Source organism: Phanerochaete carnosa (genome assembly GCF_000300595.1).
Source record: "Phanerochaete carnosa HHB-10118-sp unplaced genomic scaffold PHACAscaffold_4, whole genome shotgun sequence".
In the NCBI taxonomy this organism is placed as follows: domain Eukaryota; kingdom Fungi; phylum Basidiomycota; class Agaricomycetes; order Polyporales; family Phanerochaetaceae; genus Phanerochaete; species Phanerochaete carnosa.
This window is the reverse complement of record NW_006767631.1, coordinates 633,630-661,241: the sequence shown is the minus strand read 5'-3', so window position 1 is coordinate 661,241 and position 27,612 is coordinate 633,630. Positions and strand designations below refer to the sequence as shown.

Below are 27,612 nucleotides of genomic sequence, written 5' to 3'. Positions count from 1 at the left end.
AGCATACGCACCCGGTGCCTCGGCTCAACGAAGTCTTGGGACCTTCCATGCCGTCTACTGTCAGGATAATCACCGTAGCCTCGAGGCGCCGAGGGAGGCGCCGGCCCTCTGGACGCAAGAGCAGCGTCTGTTTTCATGTGAGGCGGGGGCGCACGGGCCATCCTTCCTGTTGGCACCACAGGCTCCGGCACACGAATTGGGTTGGAAGGAAGTACAGGCGACATGGAAGGCGGCGTCTGCGAGAACGACCCATGGCTCGTGGACATGGCGCGCGGTCCTTTTGGAGGGACACCGCTTTGCATATCCAGGTTAGGTCGGTCAGAACCACGAGGGCGAGACGGAGGTATTTCGCCACGAGACTGTCCACCTCTGGATACATGCGGCGCGTAGTCAACATCCATCGCGTCATGGTGGTGCTCATCTTGACGAGTGAGCAGATCGTCAAAACGTGGCCGACCATTATCGCGACGGTCAAGGTCTTGCTCTCGACCTGGCTGCGCAAAAATGCGACTTCGAGGCGCAGAAGGTACATCAGGATGACTAGCCACGCCTCGCGGGCTAGAGTAGCTGTCCATGGCTCTCAGTGGAGGGAGCGACGGCGCTTGCGATGCCACCTGCGATGGTGCTTGCGATGGCGGCTCAGCCACTGATCTTCCCTTGGCCACTTCACGGAACCTGTCACTCTGGGGTGGAAGAGGCACTCGTTTCCTAGAGGCTGTACGCGGGGAAATTCCAAGAAGATAGACATGGTCGGTGAATGATGCGTATGCAGGTGTGAAAGATGCACGTACTCGGAGGTTCGACGAGAGGAGTCTGGAATGAAGCCCTGTCGACTACAGGTGATATGGTAGACAGTCTATCAGGAGAAGATCGTCGTCTGTATGAGTCATCCTCCACGCGCCGGCGCTTCATATCGCTCTCATACTCTGGGTCGTAGTCGCGCGTTCGTCTTTGAGGTATGTTGTCAACTAAGCCGTAGGGATCATTGGCGCGTGATCTATGAGATGGTGGCGAAGCTGGACGATCAGCACGAATTCGGGCATGTTCCTGGTCGTAGACATCCTGTTCCGAGTGTCGTCGAGGAGGCGATTGTTCGTGAACGTGTGGGGGCGACGACCGGGGCCCTAGACGAAAGGACAAAGAGGGGTACATTTAGAACACGGATCACGCATGGACACATTGAAAGTAAAAGGGATCCATGATGACGGGCCAGTCGAGCAAGGAAGAGAAGGGGGTGTATAGCACGGCTCTACTCCCGAGGCTTCTCGAGATATTCATGAACACAGTATCCACCTCAGGAGGAGCAGGCACGCCGGGATACGATGGATCGCTGAGAGGTAGGAGGCGGACAACGTACTGGGAGCCGACTTCGGATTGTATGCATCACGAGCACCTTGGTCAGAACGCACATGCTCTGACGGCGGATCGTCGCGTAATCGGCGGCCTCGTGGTGTGCCCAGCTCAGCGGAATAGCCTCGTCCACGGTCTTCGAGAGTGACCACGTTACGAGACCGATCCCATTCTCTATCTTGCACGGGGCTTCGTCGCTCTCGGGTGGATAGATCGCGTTCTACGAGCGGGGGTATATCCCTACGAGAGCGAGCGGCGAGTTCTGAGGTGCGCGCATCACGGCGCGCTGGTGGCGGTGTGATCGAACGTGGACCGCGTCTCTTATCCACTGTCCGCGGTGAAGATGGTCGCGGCGGTAGGCCCGCAGGCCTAGCGTAAGAATCTTGCTTGTTGTTTGAGGTACTTGAACTGTTCGCCAAAGCTAGACCATCAGGGCGATAGTGGCGGTCCTCGAACCTAAGAGGGACTCCAGGAGAAACGTGTTTTTTATCCTCGTTCCTAAGCTCATGAACGTCGCCGTCGACAGTCCCGCGACGTGGAGAACGATCTACGCCACTGCGGATGTCTTGTCCTCGCTCTTTAGCAGGAGACGAAGGGCCAGAGTCTGCAATGCGCGGTCGAACCCAGGTCGACTCGTGAGTCTTGAAATTGTAGTAATACGGCTCCCCGCCACCGTTTCTAGGATACCTTTCCTCCCAGTCAGGCGGCAGACCGCCATCACGGTCATGAGAACCAGACGATGGTTTGGGATGCCCATTCGAACGCCTCTCTCGAGGAACCATAGCGCTTGCGATGGTGCTTGTCTGCGTGGATGTTGAAGGTATGAACGGCGGAGGGGCGATAACAGGCTTGGGTGGTAGTGCATGAGTCATATGTCCCGTAGATTGAGATCGACGGAGCTGAGAGGAGTCAGACTGTCGAGAGGAGGTATTCTGAGATGTACCAGAGCTATCATGTTGCCCCTCACGCCTGGCGTTCGTCGGTAGTGGAAGAGCGTGCGAGCTCCGCGGCGTGCTCTGTTGGGTCATGAAAGGATCCTCCGGTTGGACAGTCTTGTATGGGTAGATTTCATCGTCTTCGTCGCCGCCGAGCGAAACAGCATCCTCGGCGTCGTCTTGGCCGTTCTGCGGCAAAACAGAGCGGTGAGACTCCGCTGCCTGAGCTTCATCATCCTCGTTCCCCCAGTCCAGGATCTCAGAGTCTTCCTCCATCGGGGTCAGCGAGAGCGATGGTGAGTGTCGTGGTAGGTGTGATCCAAATGGGAACATTCGGACGTTCAGCGAGAAAGTTGGGTCCTGCATATTTTAAAGCTCCGCACCAATACTAGGCATTTAGGCGCTTATTATTTGGGCCCCGATTGATGGCCGCTCCACCAGCACCGCGCGACCCATACACAACGACCCGGACGTTGTCAGCGACCGTGGAGACACCACATGAATTACTCGTGACCTACTGTTGCCTTTGAGCATTCAATCTGCCTTCCAGTCAAAAGTTTCTTCTACGGCGACCTAAGGTCCTTGCAGAAATGTCAATACTTCCGCTGGCGTCCCCTACGCCTCAGTCGAACGGCTCCGCTGGCAGTTTCCCTCGTTCATCCTCTGCAGGATGGTCCAGTCGTGTGCCTGTAATATTCAGGCGATTGCTAAGGTTCCACCAAATGGTATGTCGTACCAGGAGAGATTTTGCCTGCCATGTACGATGATTAGAAAGTAGGACTTCGAGCTAGCCGCATGGCAGCTCACGTATTTGTGTCTTGCGCCGAAGAGAGTGTAAGCATATATCCCTGAACTATTCATGATCATCGCTAACGCTTCAAGCTCAGTTATCGTAACGTATATTTTCACAAACGTAGGTGGCCGAGCTTCCACACGGGGATTTTTACTGAAGGGCGTGCGCAGAAACCAAGAATACGTGGGCACGGGACGACCCTGCTATACTTCTCCTTATTGCTGCCTGCCTAATAGGTATGAAGCTATTGCATGTGTCACCTGCATACTCCACTAACACACAGGACAAGTTTCCGCAATTGCATGGTCAGTCGTGTACTCGTATGGAGCCCTGCAAGCCATTCAGCTCGCAGTTCTCATGATCTTCCGGGACTACCTTCTCGTCGGAATTGTTGTCGCCACATCCCTGTGGTAAGCTTCCCAAGTACGCACACTTGCCTCTGTCTGAATGTTTGGCCAGGTTCTTCTCGAATCGAGTACTAGTTTCCCCTCCGTCGCACGCTACTCCGTCAGATTCGCAAGTAGAGTGGGCCTACGCTTTCGACGTCCACACGAATGCGTTCTTCCCATTCTACCTGACCCTCTACTTGGCACAGCTATTCTTGGTACCCATTATCCTCAAAACCCCCTGGATATGTTTGTTCATATCCAATACGCTCTATCTTGCCGCGTAAGTTCTTTTGACACTTCGTGCCAGTCTCCCTTAGTAGAACTCATCTCTATCTTCAGCTTTGCGCAATATATCTATGGTATCTATCTAGGACTAAACGGTAAGGCGGACGTATTCGTTCTCGTCGGCGGAAGTCTCACAGCGACGTCATACAGCTTTACCGTTCCTTATCCGCTCTGAATTGTTGCTGGCGCCCTTATTGCCGCTGTTCGCGGCCTACGTAGTATCACTTCTTGGCTTCAACGTTGCAAAACATGTTCTGCCCGCATACTTCGGCTCATAGCAGTACTTACTAAAACAATAGATGTGTTACTTATTATTTGTTGTCGCGTAGTTCACCTGTAAGCTGTATCAGCTCCGGGCTGAAGCGCTTTTGATCAAGGTAACAACGCTTTGAATCACGATAAGGAGGACAATTGAAACCCCGCGCAATTGCGCGTGTGCGATGCGACTGGGCACTTCTGCTTCGCTCCGTCCTTCACTACGCCTCATCTTCGTCCTTTCTCTCCGCTTTCTCCGATCTAGGACGCAAGCATGAGTGCCACACAAAAACATATTGAGAAGGCGATTGGAGAAATCAAACGCAAGGAGACCATTCCGGAGATCGACTTCACGCAGCACCAGCTCGAGAATGGCTTCACGATCTCGACACAGGAACGTGTAGTGAAAGAGGTGCAAGTGGTCCTTCACTCGTTGGCGTGATTTTCTCACACGTTGCCATTGCTAGGTACAAGCACCCGCTATGACTGAACCCACCGATGAGCAGTTTTTCTCTCGTGAGGACCCGACAAAACCAGACCATACTTTCTTGAAGAATCACTTCTACCGCGAGGGCCGTATCAGCGAGGAACACGCAATGTACATCCTGGAGAAGACTACAGAGTTGCTGAAGGCGGAGCCTAATCTACTCTACGTTGATGCCCCCGTGACTGGTGTGTTCTTTGCTTTCAAGATACCATGCCGAATATTGTGTTCTCATAGCTATTATCATTAACAGTCTGCGGTGATATCCATGGTCAATATGTGCGTTGTGCATAGTTGACACGATCTCCGACGATGACGTTGACCTCGTACCTCCCCTTTAGTACGACTTGATGAAGCTGTTCGAACTTGGCGGTAGCCCAGCGAACACTAGATATCTCTTCCTGGGTGACTACGTTGATCGAGGGTACTTCAGTATTGAGGCGAGTCTGTGTGCGTCATTGTAATCGGGCATCCTGCTGATGGCCTAATCAGTGTGTTCTCTACCTGTGGACACTCAAAATGTGGTACCCCGATACCCTCTTCCTGCTTCGAGGAAACCACGAATGCAGACACTTGACCGATTATTTTACATTCAAGCTCGAATGTGAGTCTTATAATTGTATGTCAAATCCTCTGCTGAATATGCATGGCAGGCAAGCGCAAGTACTCCGAGCGAATCTACGATGCCTGCATGCAGTCGTTCTGCGCTCTTCCTCTTGCCGCTATCATGAACAAGCAGTTTTTCTGCATCCACGGCGGTCTGTCCCCTGAGCTCCATACACTTGACGATATCCGTAACGTGCGTCGCTGGCATCATGCCATTTTCCGCTCATTTTCCGCTGACCTGGTGTGTTTAGATCGACCGATTCCGCGAGCCTCCGACTCAAGGGTTGATGTGCGATATGCTGTGGTCAGATCCAGTTGAAGATTTCGGCCAAGAGAAGACGTCGGATAGCTTCGTGCATAATCACGTCCGCGGTTGCTCATACTTCTTCACGTGCGTAGTCCGTGTTATATAAAGCTTTCTTCCTCATTATGTCGTCAGGTACCAAGCTGCATGCCAGTTCCTGGAGCGAAATAAGCTCTTGTCTATCATCCGAGCACACGAAGCCCAAGACGCTGGCTATCGCATGTACCGCAAGACGCGGACAACTGGCTTTCCTTCCGTCATGACTCTGTTCTCCGCTCCCAACTACCTCGACGTGTACAACAACAAGGCCGCGATCTTGAAGTATGAGCACAACGTATTGAATATCCGGCAATTCAATTGCACACCACATCCATACTGGCTGCCCAACTTTATGGATGCTTTCACGTGGAGTCTGCCTTTCGTCGGCGAAAAGAGTGAGTAACTGCCGCTGTTTCTAAATACTAAATACTCAATCCTCTGTAGTCACCGATATGCTCCTTGCCATGCTCAACTGCTGTACGAAAGAGGAGCTTGAGGAGAGTTCAGACGAAGAAGCACTTGTATCACCAGCGCCCTCCGAAGACTCGGCCGAGCGCAGAAAGGTCATCAAGAACAAGATCTTGGCTGTTGGGAGGATGTCTCGCGTATTTGCCTTACTTCGGTATGTTGACGGCGTTCTAAATGTTGAGTTGTGCTGATCAAGCTTGCATTTTAGTGAGGAGTCTGAAAAGGTTTCCGAGCTCAAGAGCGTGTCGGGGTCCGGCAAGCTTCCGTACGGCACCCTTGCGCTTGGCGCGGAGGGCATCAAGGATGCCATCTCCGGATTCGAAGACGCGTCAGTTTCTTATCCACTTGCATGCATGTAGCACGCCTTCTGATCATGTCTCTCATCCTCAGTCGCAAGTCCGATATTGAGAACGAACGTCTCCCTCCGGAACTCTACGACGCAAGCTCAGAAGAAGGCAAGGCGCTTATGTCGCAGCCCGCCACGCCAGAGGCTGTACCGACCGCTCCGGTTCCTGCCAATGGTGTCGCCGAGGCGTTGGAGAAGATCGCGACGGGCACTGAGCTTGCTTCTCCAGCGGCAGCTGGGTCGCCGGTATCCCCGACATCCCCAATATCGTCTGTGCCCTCACCCTTCCGCCGCGGACACGGCCGCCAGGCCAGTCTCGGTACGACTATGACCAGCCCCAGTACCCGCCGGAGAAGCTTGGAGAGTACCATGTCACTCATCAAGGAAGTCTACGATAGCAAGACTCCTGTTGCTGACGTGGAGCTTGACAAGCTTGCGGACCAGGTTGCAGAGAAGGCCGCAGGGAAGAATGGCACGACCGATTCAGGACGGTCCTCGCCGGGGCCTGCGACCACGTCTGCGCCCGCTATGAGCTGATTATGCACGCTTCAAGAAGGGCGCTTGCGCTGGAGTTTTGTGGCACTGGTTAATATAGCGATTGGTGGGATGGACGTACATTATGGATAGAGCGGAGGTCCATTACGGTCTATGTAATTGTTTCTCTTTGAGCTCGTTCTATTTCCTCTCGAGATACCTGTAAATTCTGCATACTGGACAAAAGGACATACACTGATGATTGTTGGTTCTGTGCCTCGTGTAAGCTTCAATGATTTGTCCAGACACTGCGCGGTTTACATAGTTCGATGCATTATTTTCGGTCGTCACCGTACCAGGGGTATAACAGACTAGACCAGGAAGACCAGGAAGCGGACCACTAGCGGACCACCAGTGAGGAAATAAGCATCGCTCCGTACGGCTCTTGCGGGACCGCCTCCCAAGTTGCAACCTGGCTTAACACTCACCCCGCGAATTTGGGCGACTTCAATGGCAGAAGAGGAGGGTGATGGCTGTGTGGATCAATGCCTCTGGTGAGGATTATATATTTGTTCTAACAGCGTGGGCAAGGCAGGGTTATGGCCACCGCATATCATTACCTCCACAGCATCTCTCACTCCCAGAGCACCTTTTATAGCGAGTCGAGCCCTTTTAAGTCCTCATGCGTTCATTTTGAGGTGCACAGCAGACCGTCGAACATTCTTAGTTTCACCAAGATGACGATGTCTTCTCTGGCATGGAAAATGGGTATCTATAGAAAGATGGCACACTCTGCAATAATGACAAAATACTAGAAAATATGAAAACACCAGAAAACAAGAGGTTATGATGCGGAAGACTGTACGTACACTTTCGGGGGGACAAGCTAGACTTGTGGTGCCTAGGTGGGTGTATCATTGTGGTGTGATTTTGACGGTTCTTCAGACAACGATTTCAGACGTCTTGTAGACAAGCTGACTGCCTTCTCCGGACATTCAGAGTGACTACAATCCATGCACAGATGTCGGGCCTTGAAGCGTACGGGATATCGGAGGCGTGTGCTTGGTAGAGAGGATGGAGTTGCGTGCAGAGGCATGAGGGACATTCCAAAAGAGGCAATCTGCAGATACCGTGACCGTCGCGCACAAGTTCAGCTTCGATCTTATCTTGCTGGCATCGGGTGGCTTTCGAAGTTCGCAAGGTTATAGATAGCATTTATGTATATGGTTTGCCGAATTCTAATAACGACATAAGTAGTGCCCGTAGGCACGAACTACAGAACAATACCAAGTGTTAGTGGTCTGCAAGTGCTTCCCGATACTCCCACGAGCGTTAGCTCAGACGCTCGGCCCAGCCCATAGTCGGCGGCTGGAGACCGGCCGGTCGCCAGTAAGAGTCACTAGCAAGAACACTGCAGCCAGAGAGCGGCCGTCCCAGTTGGATATAGCTCGTGTAAGTACTAGGGAGTTAAATAAGCAGCAGTCTATGTGACAGGTACAGTTCACAGCACTCGATACTTGGTCGGATGAGAACAAATAGTGTGTGCGGAGAAAGAAGAATGGAAGAAAAACTATACTGCACATGAAGGCAAGTCCGCTACGTGCTTAAATTATGCTCGCTGTTAGGGCGACTGGACAGGCCTCGTTCCAAGTTGCTCTCGTTATTAAGATCCAGCTGTATACATCCGGAAGGCGACTCGGGCTGTACCACACTGTCCACACTGTCCAGTGGAAGTGCGCCTGCTGGCGTTTGTATTGATGTCGCTGCTGAATCTAAAAGCTGCAGTAAGTGACGTGTACCCGCGTGTCATCGTTGCACCTACCACGTTCAATTGCCCTCTTTAGTTCAACAACTTCCGACTCGGTGATCATGGACATACGCAAAGTCCATTCCGTGTGTTTGGTCTCTTGGATCATATCCCTGACCATGCTGAGTCTATGTTCGTACCGTACAGGTTTGCCTTCGACGCTGACTATACGGCCGAGCATGTGAAGTGAATGCATCGCGGCGTTCGACAACCCAAGGATACCGGCAGAGAACAGGAGAAGGCAGGCCAAGAGGAGGCTGCCGGCGGTGGTGGTGTTCCCTGCCAGTGCCGCAGAGCAGTATACGGGCATCTTCGCGAAAGTCACGGCAAAGCTTTCCAGTGTCCCAGGCTCTCGCAGCCCGGCTGCCACCTCCTTGATATCGTCCACTCCTCCTCGCATGCGCACCCAGCGATCCTGGCTAAGAATGATCAGAAAATCGCATGGACTATTACCCTCCTTCTTGCCCTTGAACCCGTACTTGTCGTGCCGCAGCTTGATGACACACGCGTTCAGCACGCGTGCGAGCATGAGCATACCCAGCACGCCTAGCGCCCACCAATCGCGGAAAACAGCCACGAGGAGGACGATGGCGACTATGCTCGCGGTGATGCCGATAAGAAAGAGGATAGAGGCCCAGAACTCGATGCGAAGTAGCTCTCCGAAGAGGCCGAAAGACCCCTCCCTTATCTCATTTGAGACACGGACGGTTGTGAGGTGGCTTGATTTCCCGACACTCTGAAGGTAGCCGGGATCTCGATGCGAAAGATCCAACCGGCGGCGCTGTGCATAGCGCCTGTGAGAGGATACTCTCCGCCATTGATCTCGGCGGCTTCTTGCTGGCAATGTATGCCAGGCGAGAGGAGAAGGACATCGAGGAAGGAGGCGCTGCCGATGAGGGCCGTCCGTCGTGCGATCGTCTTGCGGTTAGCGAGAGCGACCAGTCCCGCGGCACCGAGGCGGATGCCTCCGATAGTGGGTCTGTGGAACATCTGCGGGGGCTCGTCAGAGACATTCAGACGACAGTGGCGAGCTCGTACCTGTCTTCGTGCGTGAAAGAATGGACATCTTCCTCTGCCAACATGCAGGCACTAAAGCAGCTCATATCTGGACTTAGCGGCATCAGCGCGAGTCCCACACGCCCTCAAGACCGTGCAGCTTCGGCACGCCACCGGGAGGACCCTAAGGGTGCATGGTGCTACGCGCAAAAAGCGTCTGGCATTGATTGGGGCACACCCCAGACCTTCCATTAGTTTATGCCTTCCATGCATCTCTTCTTCGACAACGAATGTCCCACTGTGCACAACCTATCTCGGCAGCGGAACTGTGTGCGTCCAATTGCAGGCCTGGCTTGACATGAGGCTGTTCACGGGGCCGACATGAGCGGGAGAGGGCAGGCTTACTTAGCATTGTTCAGTCGCAGATTCTTCGAGATTGGTGACTTTCGCTGGAATGGGACTTGTAGGAGGAACCGCACTGGCAAGGTCAGCCCAAGCCCAAAAAGACAAAAATCAAAGCCACAGGGAAACGAGGGGGAGAAAGAAAGAAACCTTCTGAGTCTGGACAGCAGTGGCCTTTATTGCAGCGAAGCCAGTAAGTGAAGACTGTTGGGATACTGAACAAGAACACCTCCTACATCGTCGATGGGCGTTAAGCTGATCCGTTATACAACCTCCTATCCGGAGAATCGCAAAGTAAGTCTGGCTGAACTCTCGAAATGAGGATTTGAACAATGCATTTGAACACCACGACGTCTGCGCATAACAATATTTGGCGGGGAGTGCAGAGAGACGACCAATAGAGCCTGAATTTAGAACACTCAGAACCGCCGCAACAGAGTTTTCGGCCAGAGGGAGACTGCTCAATTCGGAAAGGTTGATCAGCCGTGTGCCTTGCAGACGCTGCGAGATTCTTGGCAGCAACCTTACTTCGCACCACGCGTCGGACGCACGGCTTCATGAATTCGCCAGCCGTCTCTGAATTAATGACAGGTGTGCATGTTATGCTTCACAGCATGCTGACAAGGAATCACCATGAGAGTGTCCCAGGTGCTATGAACATGCCTTACATACGTGCTCGAGGCTAGCAAGAGCAGTACCATGCCTGCGACGGTCCGTTTCTCACTGCATCTCTCACCACCTCTTCCACTAGACTCTCGTAAGCTTGACGTTTTATTGTTGCACCAAGGATGTTGCAGCAAGAAACTCCGGTATGCTCTGCGTCATGAGTTCTTGTCGGACCTAAGAGGATAAACGTTACAGCCCGCCGGAGCCGTGCGTTAGGTTGAGACTTCTCCCCCGACAGGCTGGCAGACGATGGCCAAGACTGCGCGTGAATACGACGAGGAGAAGGTTCGGGACTGCAAAGAAGACATCGACAACAACTTAGTATTCGTGAGTTTAACAGCTTAACTGTTCCTGGCTCCCATCTGACCACTGTCTCACATAATCCGCGTCTGGCGATAGGCTTGTCTGTACTCAGCCGTCCTGTCAGCCTTCGTTGTCGAATCGTACTCGGACCTCCAGCCAGAACCGAACGCCCAAATAACCTTTCTGCTCGAACGTATCGCTGTACAAACGCAAAGCTACACCATCACGTCTGGAACTCTCAACTCCACCGCCCGGTCGCTCCCCATCCCTCCTCCCTTCACAGCTCCGCTATGGGCCGTTCGTGTGAACGGCCTCTGGTTTGCAAGCCTCATCGTTAGCCTTGCGACTGCGTCGTTCAGCATACTCGTTAAGCAGTGGTTGCGGGAGTATCTCGCGGTCGAGTACACCGCGCCGCAAGAGCGTCTTCGCACACGGCAGGACCGGAAGCCGGGGATCGAGAAGTGGAAGGTGTTTGAAATTGCGGCTGTACTCCCTATCCTTCTGCAGCTCTCGCTCGGGCTGTTCTTCATCGGACTCTCCATCTTCACTGCGAATGTTGATAAGCGGATGGAACTCACCTACGTGCCGCTCGTCTCTGGCTGGGCGTTCTTGCTCATTGCGGCTACGCTTGCACCACTCGTCTCACCGCGATGCCCATACAAGATGCCGCTGCTTAAACTTGTGGTGCGGGCCGCGAGGACACATACGATGAAGATACGCCGTTCATTGACCAGGAACATGCGCCGCTCACTGATGAACATGCGCCGCCTATTGACCTTGATCCTTGCGAGGGCGATCACCATGATTCGGCCCTCGCTTCCGTATCCCGCCACCCACTGGCAGGCTCTAGACGAGGACCAGGAGAAGACCGACATCACGGATGACTAGGAAGAAGATCAAGTTGTCACTCGTGACCAGGACGACAAAGACATTTTGTTAACCATGGACGCTATTATCGCAGATGATAATCTGCTTTCGACAATGTGGAACATATTCCAGCAGCGCTCCGAGCCACACGGTCCAGCACAATCACTTTCGTTCATTGTCGATCTTATCTTGAGTCGCTCTGGCATCGAGAAGGAGCGCCTTCATCCAGTCAGGCTACAACAAATCCCGGACCTCACGTTACTGCCCCGACGAGCATGGATTGCATTTATGAACATGCTCGCCGACCTGGCCGGCAGCCGTCAGTCCAGCGGGCCATTGCTCGACTCCAGCCCTGACTGGCCACACAAGACGACGCTGCTACTTCTCTTCATCTCTCAGTATTCACTCCCCAGCTCCGCACTTGCATGTCTTTGCAGCCTTCTCATCGGTACATCAAATTCGCTTGCTGAAAATAGTGCAGTCGTTCAGTTGATAGCCTCACGTTCCAGCAAGCCGGAAATTGACCTTCTTTCGTTGTTCTATCGGCTGCACATAGTCTGCGGAAACGATGGCCAGGACGATCGGGACATGCCGCTGTCCAAGCTTGCAGCCATGACGAGCGATGACATTCTTCTAAAAGTGCTGGATATGTTAAAGCAGCACGTACACGACCCCGCCCAGTCGCTCTCTGTCATTGTTCACCTCATCGTTTCCCGCCTCGGTACTGTGAGTGGCCTCCACGCCGACGACCTCCTACCGGTCAGGCTGCGCGCCATCCCGGACCTCGCCTCGTTGACTCGTCCGGTATGGAGCATCTTCATGAAGGCGCTCGTCGACCTGGTAGACCGCTACAACCCCAGTGGCCTCCTGCTCGTCTCCAGTCCCGATTGGCTGCACAAGACGACATTACTCCTTCTCTCCAGCTCTCTATATCCCCTTCCCAACTCCGCGGTGGTCCGTCTGCGCGGCCTCCTCGCTGATGGACCCCAATGGACAGCGGCGCGCTCGATTGCGAAATGGATCGCCCCACGTGACAACGAGACGCCATTCGGGTTTGTCCCGCTATTCGATCGACTACGCCCGGTGTACGAGGACGGAAACCACGACAGCGGCTGTCTATACACGGTACTTTTCATGTATGCAGAATTTCTTCGCCCGCACCACTCAAGCTTTCCCACGGTCGAGCCGCGCTCGTTGTATGCGGTGTTGTTCCAGAAGCCTGCCCTCTTCGGGCACAAGAAAGCACATCCAATATTGACTGACATATGGAAGCTCGTCTACTCTGTGTTACAGTCGGTGAGCGAGTCCGACGCTCTATGTGCCCTCGAAGGCCGGGATGAGTCTTTCCACATTCTCTGGGAGTTATCAGACATGGGCAGGAGAAATGATGCGACTGCAAACCTTGCCGCCTTTTGGAGGAACCGGCGTAACACTCACCTCACATTATCACACACGTACTCATCGCTACATCACCAGACACATACTTCACGCTCGGATATGCTAAAATTGTGCATGGATGCGTTTGCGCAGGCCGATAGCCATGGTGCGCTCTACGCTGCTCATTCACAGTACTTCAATTCACTTGCCCTGCTTAGACCGCTCAGACCACTCCGACCACTCCGACCACTCAGATCGCTCAAACCAGACAATAATGATAGAGAGCTCAACGATGGTTGCACAAGATTATGCGGACGGCAAGTTTGACAGCACACGAAGATTCAACCCAATAGACATGATCCGCTTCTGTTACCTCCACATCCGGCTCGCCAAGGGGGCCTCGGAGGCTTCACAGACTCAGATAGCGCCATCGAATCCCGGTGCCAGACCTCCAAAGCCAGCGCCGCCTCCATCGAATCCTGGTGCGAGGCCTCCAGAGCCAGCGCCGTCTCCGTCGAGTCCTGGTGCGGGACCCCCAAAGCCAGCGCCATCCATGTCGAATTCTCCAAATCCGGCTAGTTGGACGAGCCTCTGGAACGCAACACACGCTGCCTTGCACAGGTACTTCACCGAGGGAGGGTGGCACGCTAAGGCCATGAAATACTCCTGGTCCCTCCCTGCAACTCTCACTCCGGATGAGCTGCTTACCGAGGATCGAGAGCTCGCCGGGAAGTGTCTCGTCCTCATACAGTCGTTCGAGCACAGTGGCAACACTTCGGGCTCCGATTTTATCCACGCGCGAACCAGTCTTCCCAGACGATCTCATCATCGCGCTCGGCTCCTTCATCTTACCAGAGGATGTCTCGAAATACCCGAAACTCGCGAAGCTCCGGGAGCAGGAGCGATTTAAATTGCGACAGCTCGAGCCTGGCCCCTTTAATTCTGCGTATACGCCGTCATCGGGGGATATCGCTAAGCCTCCGACGTCCTCGCAATCGACGATCCAGCCAGCTCAGGGCAACTCGTCGCGGGAGAAGCTGTCCTCGGCGGGGCTGGGGGAGAGGGTTCGTAGCAATGACCAGGACCCGAAGGAGTCGCATGTAGGTGTGGGCGTTACAGGGAGGCGCACAGACGTGAAGGAAGGGTCGATGAACGAAGGACCGCGCGCAGATGATCGTGACGCCATCACGAAAGGCAAGAGGCGCTTCGATGAGATTGGGGACGATGCAAGTAAAGGAGATGTTGCGACTGAGGAAGGTGTGAGCAGAGGCGGTGCACGAGTGGACGAAGGGGACGTTGGTATCGAGGATAGCCCTGGACCGCCGGGTGGAAGCGAGGTTGGAAGTTACGGTGGGGACAAGAATGCGCATGAGCAGCCAGGCCGAGAAGGAATTGAGGTTGGCGACGAGAGGGAGAAGTCTGGAGAGCAGACATAGGCCGCAATGTACGGAGACGGAATCCTTAATTAATGTTTATTGCCCTCAAGTTGGGCATGTTCTTCCGTTCCGTCCTATTGGCGGCTTCAACTTCGAGCATATTGATTGGTCTTCGGTAGAGACGTTCTTCTCCCAGCTGCGTACTACGTCGGTGGGAGCTGGCAAATATATACAAAGAGATTGTGATGAAGGTACATCGAGGGTTCTATCCGGACAAGTGGCGCGCGCAGGCACTGGGCACTCCTTAGCGCGATGTTGGACGGCGATCACCCAGATATGCTGGAGGTCGCAGTGCTGGTGGTATTGTGGCATCCGTGAACGCCGTTTAGGGGAGAATGCCCATGAATCTCTGCTTGAGTGATCAGTCATTCATGACGAAACCTTTTGTCATGAGTGGTCGCTGTCGGCATTTACAGCTCGTACATCTCGAGTGCCAGAGATAGGTCTCTACCGCTCCATCCCAGCAGCCTGGTCTAGGCACTGGTATGCTATGCTTATAGTATATGAGATGCATTGGACATCCGCCAGTATAGAAATATCACTGTGGGGCACGTTGCGCGACAGGTATACCGTCACTAGGCGGTCGAACGCTGAACATCGGCAGGAAAAGGAACCCCTTCCAAGGCCCGCCAACGTTTGGAAGGCATATTAGTAGGTGCTCATGTACCAGGTCGTACGCACTAGGAGAACATGGATTAATTTAATAAAAATAAAAATAAACGTTTGGAAGGTGTTACCTTACAGGCGAGCGCTTGCAGTATCAGAGCAGGCAAAGTCGGTCTGGGTCCCAAACACAACAAGCCGCGCGAGGCCCGCGCGTCGTGCCCGGCGGTTTTCTGCCCTTCGTGCCTGTTACTCCTAGAATCCCTTGCGGAATACTCACGAGACTGTTTACTCCCGAGAAGAACCCTTACATGCCCCATGGCCAAGGACTTTCTGGACGCGCCACACCCTCTGCTCACTCAGCCGACGCTGTATCTTGTCGATGTCCCAAAACACATTGCCTGGAACAACATTGAGCCACTCTTCGAGAAATATGGGACGGTGAACTCTGCAGGACGTAGCGGCTGTGCGGGTGCCAGCGGAAGGATGCGGTGGACAGTACACTTTGAGAGTATGTTCTACGGTGTGTCGTTCTTCAATATGGCATGTACATTGTCTCATTGATACTGGCAGCCGAAATGGCACTTGCTACCCTTCAGAACGTAACTGTGCCCAATGTAGAGCCTGCCCATAGCTTGAGCATCTCACACTCCCCCAACCTCGAATCCTCTATACCTCTGAAGCGACTTTACCCTCAGTATGTGAAGAGTAAGAAGGTGGTGAACCACCTTCTCCTCCTTTGCACTGCGCAAAAGGTCTTTCAGTGGTTTAGACATGCCGGACCACTGGTATCGGTGCGAGTTAATGTCGACATAGGGTTTCCGGAGCCAACATGCGTTCTGGAGTATTGGGAAGAAGAACATGCACAGTATGCGCAAACACACCGTCACGCTCTCCACCGTTCTCTCAAGAGTATGCAACCATTTATCCTGCGAACCATTAATCCTGCGAGTATTATGTGCTTGGTATGTTCGTTTCGAAAAGTCTATACCGCTCCCTTACTGTCCATGTCCAGAACCTTGGCGCTTCCTTTCACGAGAACGATATTCGAGGCAGATTTAAGCGGGTAAACGTGCATCGTGATTCATGCCCTCGGGATACTCACTATGTGACATCTGTCCACGATTAGTTTGGAAAAATCGTCAGGTGAGACTTTCTTGTACCAACTAGGTCATCGTTGTTGACGCTCGCCCAGTATGAAGGTTGTGCATCCCAGAACAGTCAACTGTCACGCGTACATCGTGTATAGTAAACGAGAAGATGGTAGTGGTGACTCCTCCATTCCGCTACCATTCGTGGCTCACCAACATGCTCAGCTGCCTCCGCACTACAAGAGATGAAGGACAAGCTATTCGGGTCGAACAAGATATACGTCCGGTTTTTTGAACCGACCGATCAAAGCACATTTCGCTTCGGTGCCAAGCCAACTCCCCAAGCTGAGCAGGAGCAAAAGCGCAACGTAAGGATGCTGAGCGCTACGTGAGTTTGAGGAGGGCTGACGGCATGTACAGCAATCGGCCGAACAGCGCGAGCAAGCTAAATCAAAGAGCGCCCAGTCTGATCCCGACAAGCAGGACGGGTCCGTGCCTCAGACTCAAGCGCAGCCAGATTCCCAACAACGCGAGCGGAGGCGTGCGGAACGCGATGAAGAGGTCCAGCGGCTCCGAAGCGAAGCCCAGCGCCTGCGAGCGGAAGCATCTGCCGTCATGGAACGCAATGCCAAGAGGAGAAATGCAGCCATGCGTGCTACGAAAGCGGCCGAGGAGGCAGAAATGAATGCCCGCTCGGTGCGGGAGGCCAAGGAAACTGGCGAGATGCTTGCGAGTAAGGTCGCGACGGAGGCGGGGGAACGCCACGAGGGGCTCAAGGGGCGCATGTCTGAAGCCGATGCTGCCGTGGCTGAAGCAGAAAGGTTGCTCAACGAAGCAAAGCAGCAGCGAGCGGAAGTTGCGCGAGAGCTCGACGAGGCAGGGGGAGAGTTGGAATCGGCTAAGAAACAGGAGGAGGAGTTAGCTCGCCGTCGTCAAACAGCACAGTCGGAAGAAGTCCGTCTGCAGCGAATACGAGAGCAGTCACAGTTGGACGAGCAGAAGATGACCGAAGAAACTCAGGCAGAAGAAGAGGAGACTTCTAGGCGCGCCGAGCTGGCTGAGTCGATCTGGAAGATGAAGGAGCTGCACGCTCAGGAAGAGAACGATCAACAGCCTCGAGACAGCGACAGCACAGGGGATGGGAGAGGGCGTTCAAATTCAGATAAGGACCAGGGGATTGGGGAGGAAGAGAAGCGACAGCGGGCGTACGAAGCTGCCTCCGCTAAGGAGCGAGCGAGATGCAAGCAAAGGGACCAGTTATCGCGAACTTGTCAAGTCAGTTGGGGTCCCAAGCACGCCATCAACAAGTTTAAGGTAGTGAGCTTTGAGTTTGACGAGATCAAGTTTGGCGATGTCCAGCCACTCACGTTCGAGAGCGTCCCATGGCCCGACCTCCGCCACCCCGACGAGCTCAAGTTCGAGCACATTGACTGGTCTTCGGTAGAGACATTCTTTTCCGAGCTGCGTGCGTCGGTGGGAGCTAGCGAATATAAAGAGCTTGTGGTAAAGGCGCATCGAAGATTCCATCCGGACAAGTGGCGCGCACGGGCACTGTTTAGCACGGTGCTGGATGACGATCTCCGAGACAAGCTGGAGGCCGCAGTGTTGGTGGTGTCGCAATCGTTAACGCCGCTCTGGAGAGAATGTAAATAAATCACCGCTTGATCAATATGTTATTCATGACGAGTTGTCTTGGTCGCTGCCAGCATTTAGGGCGTGATTGAATCAACCAGGATTAAACGTAGAATCCGCCGGCAGTATCCACTCATACCTCGAGTGCTCCTACCTGGCCATCCCAACAGCCTGTTCTAGGCATTGATGTGCTATACTTACAGTTCCTTAGATAGACGTTTACCGGCATCCAGCACTAGACTGATGTACGTGCACGTACGTGCACATACATGCGCGCAAGTATACACTGATAGCAGTACGTTATCGACGTTCACGCGAGTCCCAGATTTTATGGTGATTGAGAGATTGAGTATTATGACGGCGCATATGTGTATATTTAAGTGCACATAGGTGCATATATATATGCGCGTCGGTGCACATATGCTCGCGAACGCGCACTTATTATACATCAGCATTTGTCTGCCTGCTTGTGAGTATAATCTCACTCTCTGAGAGATTTCTCTATTTTGTCCAATACCAATCGTGAACCTTCATAAGAGCATTTAACTTACAGGCCCACTCTTTCCGATATCATAAGTAGCCTCGAAAACAAGGTCAGGAACCGGAACTGTTGCTTCAAGCGGAGCGTTCACTATTGGCGGTGCGCCCCCACCGCCCCACCATCGCTCGCTGTCACCAATGGCGTTGAATGCGGTCGTAATGCAGTCACGTGCGGCAATGACACTTGCAAATGAAAAGCACACAAAGTGTCACATGTCACTGGCAGTAAGTGAACCAAGCATCGCAATTTCGTGTGATTCTGGGTTTTTACATCAAAAGCATCAAACGCAGCTGCTACAAGTACAAAAATCATTCTCGAGCCATCCGCCGACTTTGTGTCAGCAACCTACAATCCAACTGGACTGGGTTACGACGAAGCTGAGGAGACAGACGAGAGGAAAATAGGTGAGGAAAGACCAGCTCGAGTCTGGCTTGTTATTGAGCAGTACGAGCTCCTTATATACATGTCAGACTGAGTATATAGAATATCCTACGAATATACAGAGGTGTATAGAAAGTAAAAGAATACCATGGAATCTGGGAGAACCACCCGGAATGCATAATATTCATGACATTACCCCCCCGTCTAGAATCGTGTCCTCATGATTATTTACCAGTCGATCCAAAGCCTCCTGATCCTCGTTGAGTTTCCATTAAACTTGACTAGTGATGTGCGGGCCGGGCCTCAAAGCCTCCAAGCTCGCCAAGCCCGGCCCAAAAAGCCTGGCCCGAGTCAAGCCTGGCAGCGGGCTCAAGGCCGGGCTCAGAGCGTAGTCAAGCCCAAGCCCGGCCCGGAAGCCCAGGCTTGGGTGTGCTGGCTTTGTTACTGTTCCCTGAGTTCATAATAAGGAGAGAGCGACCTAATATGCACATAGAAGACAAAATGTAGATATTCTAGATGTAACGGCTCCCGCCGAGCACGATTGTGCGTCACCATCTGGTGCCTGCCGTAGGCGCACACTCGTGGACTTCACTGCGACTCGACTTGTTCCACAGGTGTAGATCTTCTGGAGGTTATAATTTAGTGAGTACATGCAGTATTAATCTACTACACCCAAATACATTCCCTTTTGATAGCACCGGAACACTCGTTGTATTGTGAGCAAGCCCGGGCTTAAGCCCAAGGCTTGGGCCGGGCTCGGGCTCGGCTCGGGCTCAGGGCTCGGCTTGACGTCGCCACAAGCCCAAGCCCGGGCTTTGAGCCCAAGCCGAGCCCGCACATCACTAAACTTGACACCTCCTCGATATTACATGACGCAATGCGTTCCAAAATGACTTGTGCGATTCGATTGCCGGCGCGTACCTGAAAGGATTGACTGGTGGAGTTGATCAACACTATGCGCACTTCTCCGGTGTAATCTTGGTCTACGACTCCAGCACCGACGTCTATCCCTTTGACCGCTAATCCACTTCGTGGCGCAATTTGTGCGTAGGTTCCGTGAGGGGCACGTATTGCTATGCCGGTGCCGACAATCTTGCGATCCCGTGCCGGTATCTGAACGCTTTCAGCTGAGTAAAGATCAAACCCCGCCGACTCTTCAGTCCCTTGCTTCGGGAGAATTCCACCCATTCGTTGTACCAAGAGAGTGGTATCATGCGTGAGTATGTGAACGGGTCTTGTTAATAAAGGGGGAATTCGAATCGTCATAGGCGCGGGTTTGTCGGGACGTCTAGCATGGAATTCCTGAAGGAGTTCTTGACAGTTGGTTAAGTTCACCCGTGATTCCCAGGAATGGCGATCGCCGTGGGGGCTGTTCTTCCAGAGCACCTGATACTCCAGGTTTCCATTTCGATCACGACGGGAGTCAAGAATGTCTTCGACTTCCCATTCTTCCTCGCCATTTACGAGGTCAGGGATTATCGGCTCTCGTCGTTGCAAGGGATATGTGGGTTCTCGGAAAGGACTAAGAAGGCTTTCATTGAAAACCGGGTGTTGTTTCCATTGACGCGGGAGTTCCAACTCATAGGCAGAAGCACCGATTTTGTGTTTGACCTTGAAGGGTCCATATCGCTTATCGTTGAGCTTTTTCATTGGCCTGTCAGTTCGGATGTTTATCCCTTCTAGCCAAACTTTATCTCCTACTTTGTACTCCGGTCTGCTCTTCCTCTTCCTGTTGTAGAAGCGCTTCATGGTTTCCTGGGCTAGACTGATGGCCGCGCTAGTGTCTTCGCGAACTCGATCCATTTTGTCGACAAACTGTTGGACATTCTCGCTTAATCCTTCTCGTACTGGTTGGGTTCCCTCATAAGGGTGGTACACTTTATTGACAAAGAACGGAGTATACCCGGTAGACAAATAAACTTTATTGTTATAAGAAAAGGCTGCGAGTGGCAACCATTCGGCCCAATCTGCTTGTCGGTAATTGATAAACAATCGGAGATATTGTTCTATCTCGCGATTAATGCGTTCCATTTGTCCGTCTGTCTGGGGGTGATACGCGGTTGAAGGATTAGCTTCGATTCTAAGAGATCGGTACAATTCGGAGATGAACTGATTTTTGAATTCAGTTCTCCTATCGCTGATGATCTTTCGGGGTAATCCATGATGTGCAACGACGTTGTCTCGGAGTGCCTTTGCCCATCCTTCGGCGTTGAGCTCAATGGTACTTGGTATCGTAATTATCTGTTTAGAGTACATACAGACAATCACGAGGATAGCGTTGTATCCGAAGGATTCCGGTAATACACCTATCTTGTCTACGGAGATTACCTCCCAGGGTCGCGAAGGAATTTCATTTGGGAATAGAAGTCCGGTAGGTCGTGTTGTATGAACCTTGGTCTTCTGGCACTTCTCGCATCTGGCCACGTATTTCCTGATATCTTCTCGAATTCGGGGCCACCAGTAGTTACGCGTGACCATTTCATGCGTCTTGTATTAACCAGGGTGTCCAGCTAATGGGGTATCATGGTGATGAGCAATGATCTGCTCACGGAGTTTTCTATTTACTGGCACGTAAATACGGTTCTTCTATGTTACGAGTCCGGTACTATCTTCGTTCCAGTCTTTGTCCTTGTTCTGTAAAGCTACGGTAACTAGCGAATCCTGGTTCTTTTTGTATTTTTTAATTTCTGTAATCCAGTCCTGGTCGATTCCTTCTAAACTAAATATGGTACTACGAATTAAGGCACGGAAATGTTCTGGTTTTAGTAACATGATATCTGAATTGTCCTCCTTTCCTGCATTGTGCCTCTTTTGGCGAGATAATCCATCTGCTTTGCCATTAGATTTACCGGGCTTGTGATGCAACGAGTATTGGTATTCAGCTAACTCGGTTACCCATCGGGCCTGTTGCCGGTTGAGCTTCTGTGGTTTCCAGAAGTATTCTAGATTCTTGTGATCCGTCCATATTTCAAACGGATGTATGGCGCCCATGAGGTACTGACGCCATTCATCAAGACTGGTCATGATCACGAGAAGTTCCTTGTCGTAAATCTCGTAATTTCTTTTGGCAGCTGTCATGGCTTTAGACAGGTAAGCAACGGGTTTCCATTTGCCATCTTGCTTCTGAGCTAATTTGGCTCCTACGGCAAAGTCCGAGGTGTCGCATTCTACTCGGTATAGATCGTCGTCGTTGGGTATAGCTAGTACTGGCGCTGTGCAGAGGGCATCCTTCAGGCTTGTAAAGGCTACTTCTTGATCGACAGTCCATTCAAAGGTAGCATTGCCTGTTAGTGAGCTGAGTGGTTTTGCTATTTTGCCATAGTCTCGGATAAATCTTCGGTAGAAGTTGGTAAATCCGAGAAACGCCTGGATATCTCGTTTGCACTCGGGCCGTGGCCAATTGACAACTCCCTCTATCTTGACAGGGTCCATGCGAACGACTCCTTTTCCTACTATCATCCCAAGGTATTCTATCTCTGCTTTCTCGAACTCGCACTTTTCCGGTTTCAGATAAAGTTTGTGTTCTCTTAAGATCTGAAGAACTTGCCGCGTGATCCGACAGTGTTCTTTTAGATTTTGAGTGAAGATCATGATGTCATCCAGATAGACTACCACGTGTCCTTGACTGATGAGATCTCAGAATATGTCGTTCATCATAGTTTGGAATGTAGCCGGAGAATTGGTAAGACCAAAAAACATGACAAGTGGCTCGAATAGTCCTCGATTCGTTAAGAATGCTGCCTTTTCTTTGTCTCCCTCTTTGATGCAGATGTTGTTGTATCCCCATCGGACATCTAGTTTCGTAAAGTACCGCGCCTGCTTCAATTTGTCCACTAGTTCCTGTATCAAAGGAAGTGGGTAGCGGTTTTTAATCGTCAGCTCATTCAGCTTTCGATAATCTTGTACGGGTCGAAGTTGTCCATCTTTTTTCTTGACGAAGAAGAACGGAGAAGCCCACGGAGATTTTGATGGTTGGATTCTCCCGGTTCGGAGGTTCTCTTCTATGAACTCATCAAGTTCTTTCTGTTCGTTTACAGAGATAGGGTAAACTTTGCAACTGATCGGTTGCGCGCCTGGTGTGAGTTCGATTGCATGGTCCCACGGTCGCCTTTGTGGTAAAGAGTCGAAGTCTTCTTTGCTAAATACGTCGGAGTAATTGTGATAGTGACTTGGGACGGTATTTTCAAAGGTCTTGGCTTCGTGTTTCAGGCTTTCTTTGATCGCCAGGTCCATGGCTGTGGTATGAATACATGCTGCTCCTGTTGCAAAGTATGTTTCGTGGTCTAGGATGAAGATTCTATCCCCTTCTTCTAGGCGAGCCTCCAGATCGCTGGGCTCTTCCTGATCGGCATCAATATCAATTAATCAGGCGGCATATTTGCAGGTAATCGGGCACTGATCAAACTGAATGACTTGTTCCTGCCAATCGATAGACGGATTATGAATCTGCAACCACTCATATCCAAGAAAGATTGGAGTCTTCCCTAGATTAGTAACTGCAAATGGAAGTCGTTCTATATGATCCTGAATTTCCACCCTTAATTCGACGAAGTCGGTGATAGCGCCGCCGGCGTTATGCGTGCCATCTGCATTATAGACAGGGATCGGTGATGGCAGTTTCTTTGTAGCGATGTTGTTATCGCAGACAAACTGCGCATCAATGGAAGATCCAGTACATCCTGTGTCTAATAGCGCTTTGACTGATAAGCGTTGCTGTGTGTCCAGGGTGGTTATGATCATGGAAACGTCCATCTGTGTCCCCTTCCTTCCTTGGATGAATCGAGGCTGCTTCCTTAATTCATTTAAGAAGTCTATAGCTTCTTCTTCTTTCATCTGCCTGATTTGGTTCATACAGGCTTCAGAGGCATCAACACTCTTCTTTGAGTGTACCCATTCAGTCAGCAATCTAAGCGCCGAGGCTTCTTTGCTGATTATCCATTGGCGGATCCAAGCCGCTGTCCAAGGTGTGTGGCACTGCCACTGCATAGATTCGGTCTGATGTTCTGATGTAGGCAATAATTTTTTATTCAGGGGAATTAAGCAAGAGGATTGTGCCTCTCCGCGCCGCTCTGCGGACGCCCCTTTTTCTGGTATATACATAGGTACACCGAACCAAGAACACAGATAGTTTGTAAAATTACATTTGGTCAACTCGGCTACGCGCCCGGCTGACCGCTTGCAAAACCCTTCATAGCCGTGCGAATCTCTTCGCGAATTGCCGCCTTCCAGTCAAATGGTTCTGCCGTCGCGGCAGGGGCTTCGTTGAGTGACGCTAGTGGCATGAATGTATTGGCGGTGGGAACTACTGGGGTTTTCGTGGCTCGTACTTGCTGAGCTTGTTGCCGATTAGGACAATTGCGCGAAAGATGCCCCTTCTCTCTGCATCGGAAACATAGACCCAAGCGTCGTGCTTGGTCTAGCTCCATTGGCTGGCCTCTGCCACCGAATGTGACGCCTGTCCCATCGCGACGTGTCTGCACTGGGGCACTTGCGGCTGGCGCGGCTACGTTAGCCTGTGCTCGTGGCGCACTTTGTGCCTGCTGCTGCCGAGGTTGAAATTGTCCTTGTCGCTGGGACTGTGGGTTTCGCCGACGGTACTGCTGCTGATTTAGGTCGATGTGCGCAACCTGTTGTTTGTATAGCGCGTATGTAGCGGGGAGTTCCTCTGATGAATTATACAGAAGCCGAATAATGTCAGCCCTAAGTGCCTTTTCTAGAAGCGATTTCAACTCCTGGAAATGTGCCTCGAAGTCGTGAATGTTCGCCTGGAAGGCGCATAATTCAACTTTCGAGAAGAACTCCTGTGCTGACAGTGTTCCCATCTGCATGGCTTGCAGTCCATCGTACGCTTCTGCCTGTTCATCGATGAGGAAGTGTACATCCAAATCTTTCCACAGGTCATTGGTAGTCTGGATCACGGTATCTTCGTCTGTGTCGTACTTTTTCATATACGTAGCTACGTATTCGCCAGCGTGTCCTCCTTTCATGTATGACAGGATCATAAAGACCCTATCAAATTGCTCCGGCAGTCGCTTTCTCTGCGTGACCACATAAAGCTTCATCTGCGTTTTCCAAGCGATGTACTTGGATTTGGTGCCATCAAAGGCGTCGGGCTTCATTGCGCTTCCATTTAGTAGCGCGGCACTATCTTGATTCTCGGCCATTGCGCCGGGATCAGATGGAGATGAAGGTGGGGTGGGAGAACGTCGGGAAGGTGGGTCCTCGGCTTCAGAATCTTCTAAAGCTTCTTCCACAGGGTCTGGTGGACCTTCTGGTGGTACTTCGGATTCTCCGAGAGCGATTGAACGAAGATGTTCGGTGACTGAATCGAGTGTGTCGCATCTTTCTCTGGGTTCTGAGCTAGACGCTATGGGTTCGGGGTTGGAGAGAGACTCGCTAGGTTCTCCGCGTAATCCTTCTTCACACCATGGGCAGCGAGTACTATTGTGTGGAGAGTGTGGACACGGTTGTTGTACGCAGTACCGTACGGGGTCTCCGCATTTGTAGATAGTCCTCTCTCCTAGTACTCGATGTTGATATCCTTGACAGTCACAAGAGAGCGTTGTCATGAGCTATCAGGTCTGTGAAGCTGATTGCAGCAAACCCTGGGACCAATCGTGTTGTAACGACCAGATCAGGGGTAGAGTTCGCCAAAGAAAGGAATTTTCAAAAAAGAATCAAAACGTCATTTTAATACAGTTCTAGAGATAGTATAACAGCCCAAAGAGCGATTGCTTCTCTTCGGTCCGACGCCCGGAAAGGGATCGTCGATCTAACTGTTATCGCTTTTCCAACGCCCGGCCACAACCGGTTGCCACGTCGTACTCAGGAATATCCGCTTGCCTGCTGCAAAGCGTGTAAGGCCGCCTATGGTAGGGCAGGGTATGATTCTAATTGGACGGAGCTCTGTCTAGCCGCCTAAGGGCTAGTGATTACAGAGGGGACTTCGGGGTGTGATGTGGTAAAAGTTGTGCAAATGCACAGAGAAGGGTTCCAGGGGTCCAGGTTTTGATGCGGTAGAATTCGGTAGGGTTGGGAGTTAGGGTGAGAGTTGGATGTGTGTATAGGGTGGATCGTCATGTGGAGATGGGTGATGGTTGGAGTGGGAGTGATGAGGATCGTCGTAAGGCAGTTGGTGGAGACTCGAGCTAATGTCAGCAACCTACAATCCAACTGGACTAGGTTACGACGAAGCTGAGGAGACAGACGAGAGGAAAATAGGTGAGGAAAGACCAGCTCGAGTCTGGCTTGTTATTGAGCAGTACGAGCTCCTTATATACATGTCAGACTGAGTATATAGAATATCCTACGAATATACAGAGGTGTATAGAAAGTAAAAGAATACCATGGAATCCAGGAGAACCACCCGGAATGCATAATATTCATGACACTTTGCTGGCAGATCGTGAGGTCAAATCCTACACAGCATTATAGCAACAAAACAGAATTGCACTGGACAACTCACCTGAACAGCAAACCAGCGCTTCACTAGGTACTGAGCTTCCAGACAAGGTACAGGTACATCTTGCCGCGTCCTTTGTTGATATCGATCGTGGCTTCGTCCCAGCCAAGAGGCGGCATATCGACAGATGATTCCGAGCGGAGCAGGGCTAACGCGGTGATCTTTCTCTCCTGCGAGATATCCGTGTTTACGATGAGGTAGCGATAGTCGCCGCCCGCACCCTTGGCGAGATCCTTCAAGGACGGATCCTCGGACCCCTGGATGACAAGATCGAAGCCGATGGCGCCGTTTTCACGCTCGTTAGTGTAATCTGGAACGAGCCAGACGTAACTGAATAGTTTGGGTGCATTAGTCAGTACTGAATATACGTGCTGAGATGCAGGAAAACGCGATAATCACCTGCCGCCAAATTGGTAGTTGATGTCGTCAGACTGACCGCCCAGCTCGTGGATGCGGTTAGAAGGAGCCTGTGAGGGCTCGTCGCCATATACGACCTGTGAATGCAACGGTCAGTGTCAACTCGGGTAAATTTAGAAAGGACGGTAGCATCAAGCTCATGCTGATGTTGGAGACGACGATAGTGCCACTAAGTTCAGCCTTGGAGGACATAGTTCGTGAGCGAAAGTCAAGCTGGAAATGTGGCTATGGGCCTGAGAACTTCACTTGCGGCCGCGGTGGGTATTTATATGTGCAGAAGACGCCACCAATCGCAGTAGTCGCAAGCCGGCGCACGGTCACATCATGTTCACTGAACTCTCCCCGCTGGCAGGTTCAATGGGATCTATCTGAGGTCGTACTGCTATTCACTCTGGCAGACTTAGCATCGATGAACCCTGGTCAGCAGACTATTCATCTGTCTGTTGTGGCGAGGCACTCTGTCTTGGTACTGTACGCACAGCATCACCTGTTCGGCATGAAGGCGCTATTAACGATACAGTTGAATAGTGGACAGAAGCCACCCCAATCGACCAGAGCTAGGCCAATTGACGGTTCCGCAAGAGTCAGACCAATATTCGACCAGGATTAGAGTAGACGATCAGACTGGCAAACGACCGTGAGTGCTTGAGAGTTGGGGGCACGAGGCTGAGGTAGACATTTGTTCGTGGAGGAAGCCGCGAGCAAAGCAAAGACAATGCTGTCCGTATGGATCTGTTGAACAACATCAGTGACCACAAGGGTTATGGCTTCAGAGTAAGACTGCGACCCACGTAATAGAAGACTGTTGGGTATGCCTGGCGGTGTACGCGACGTCGCGGGTCAAACCTGCTGAGCACCTAAATCAGTTCTGTTAATGTGTCTTTGCAGTCCAGTCCGTCAGCA

The 27,612-nt window shown here is 52.0% G+C and overlaps 8 protein-coding genes across 8 annotated transcripts; 4 read left to right on the top strand and 4 right to left on the bottom strand.

Moving 5' to 3' along the window:
* Nucleotides 1-1,274: 1,274 nt before the first annotated feature.
* Nucleotides 1,275-2,132, bottom strand: PHACADRAFT_92920 (uncharacterized protein; the record flags this gene model as incomplete). Its single annotated transcript, XM_007394188.1, has 1 exon — nt 1,275-2,132. The coding sequence occupies one exon, from the start codon at nt 2,130-2,132 to the stop codon at nt 1,275-1,277; it is 858 nt and encodes a 285-aa protein (XP_007394250.1).
* An 851-nt stretch (nt 2,133-2,983) lies between these two features.
* On the top strand, nt 2,984-4,073 carry PHACADRAFT_118067 (uncharacterized protein). Its single transcript, XM_007394187.1, has 8 exons — nt 2,984-3,010; nt 3,064-3,119; nt 3,173-3,198; nt 3,249-3,314; nt 3,368-3,488; nt 3,538-3,747; nt 3,807-3,847; nt 3,903-4,073. The coding sequence occupies exons 1-8, from the start codon at nt 3,008-3,010 to the stop codon at nt 4,028-4,030; spliced, it is 651 nt and encodes a 216-aa protein (XP_007394249.1). The 5' UTR covers nt 2,984-3,007; the 3' UTR covers nt 4,031-4,073.
* A 134-nt stretch (nt 4,074-4,207) lies between these two features.
* PHACADRAFT_172114 (uncharacterized protein) lies at nt 4,208-7,127 on the top strand. Its single transcript, XM_007394186.1, has 11 exons — nt 4,208-4,419; nt 4,475-4,679; nt 4,745-4,770; nt 4,833-4,931; nt 4,984-5,095; nt 5,145-5,290; nt 5,349-5,488; nt 5,537-5,835; nt 5,885-6,062; nt 6,117-6,236; nt 6,299-7,127. Exons 1-11 carry the CDS (start codon nt 4,282-4,284, stop codon nt 6,789-6,791), a joined length of 1,956 nt encoding a protein of 651 aa, XP_007394248.1. The 5' UTR covers nt 4,208-4,281; the 3' UTR covers nt 6,792-7,127.
* A 1,373-nt stretch (nt 7,128-8,500) lies between these two features.
* PHACADRAFT_194016 (uncharacterized protein) lies at nt 8,501-9,617 on the bottom strand (the record flags this gene model as incomplete). Its single annotated transcript, XM_007394185.1, has 3 exons — nt 8,501-9,218; nt 9,269-9,514; nt 9,574-9,617. The coding sequence occupies 3 exons, from the start codon at nt 9,615-9,617 to the stop codon at nt 8,501-8,503; spliced, it is 1,008 nt and encodes a 335-aa protein (XP_007394247.1).
* A 1,231-nt stretch (nt 9,618-10,848) lies between these two features.
* On the top strand, nt 10,849-11,790 carry PHACADRAFT_194015 (uncharacterized protein; the record flags this gene model as incomplete). The annotated part of the gene is made up of 2 exons (XM_007394184.1): nt 10,849-10,926; nt 10,999-11,790. The coding sequence occupies 2 exons, from the start codon at nt 10,849-10,851 to the stop codon at nt 11,788-11,790; spliced, it is 870 nt and encodes a 289-aa protein (XP_007394246.1).
* A 5,209-nt stretch (nt 11,791-16,999) lies between these two features.
* Nucleotides 17,000-17,929, top strand: PHACADRAFT_159957 (uncharacterized protein; the record flags this gene model as incomplete). Its single annotated transcript, XM_007394183.1, has 1 exon — nt 17,000-17,929. One exon carries the CDS (start codon nt 17,000-17,002, stop codon nt 17,927-17,929), a length of 930 nt encoding a protein of 309 aa, XP_007394245.1.
* Nucleotides 17,930-19,054: 1,125 nt separating this feature from the next.
* On the bottom strand, nt 19,055-20,096 carry PHACADRAFT_93367 (uncharacterized protein; the record flags this gene model as incomplete). The annotated part of the gene is made up of 2 exons (XM_007394182.1): nt 19,055-19,111; nt 19,674-20,096. The coding sequence occupies 2 exons, from the start codon at nt 20,094-20,096 to the stop codon at nt 19,055-19,057; spliced, it is 480 nt and encodes a 159-aa protein (XP_007394244.1).
* A 6,222-nt stretch (nt 20,097-26,318) lies between these two features.
* On the bottom strand, nt 26,319-26,786 carry PHACADRAFT_92490 (uncharacterized protein; the record flags this gene model as incomplete). The annotated part of the gene is made up of 2 exons (XM_007394181.1): nt 26,319-26,622; nt 26,692-26,786. Coding segments are annotated over 2 exons (399 nt in total), but the record flags the coding sequence as incomplete, so codon positions are not given.
* Nucleotides 26,787-27,612: the final 826 nt, after the last annotated feature.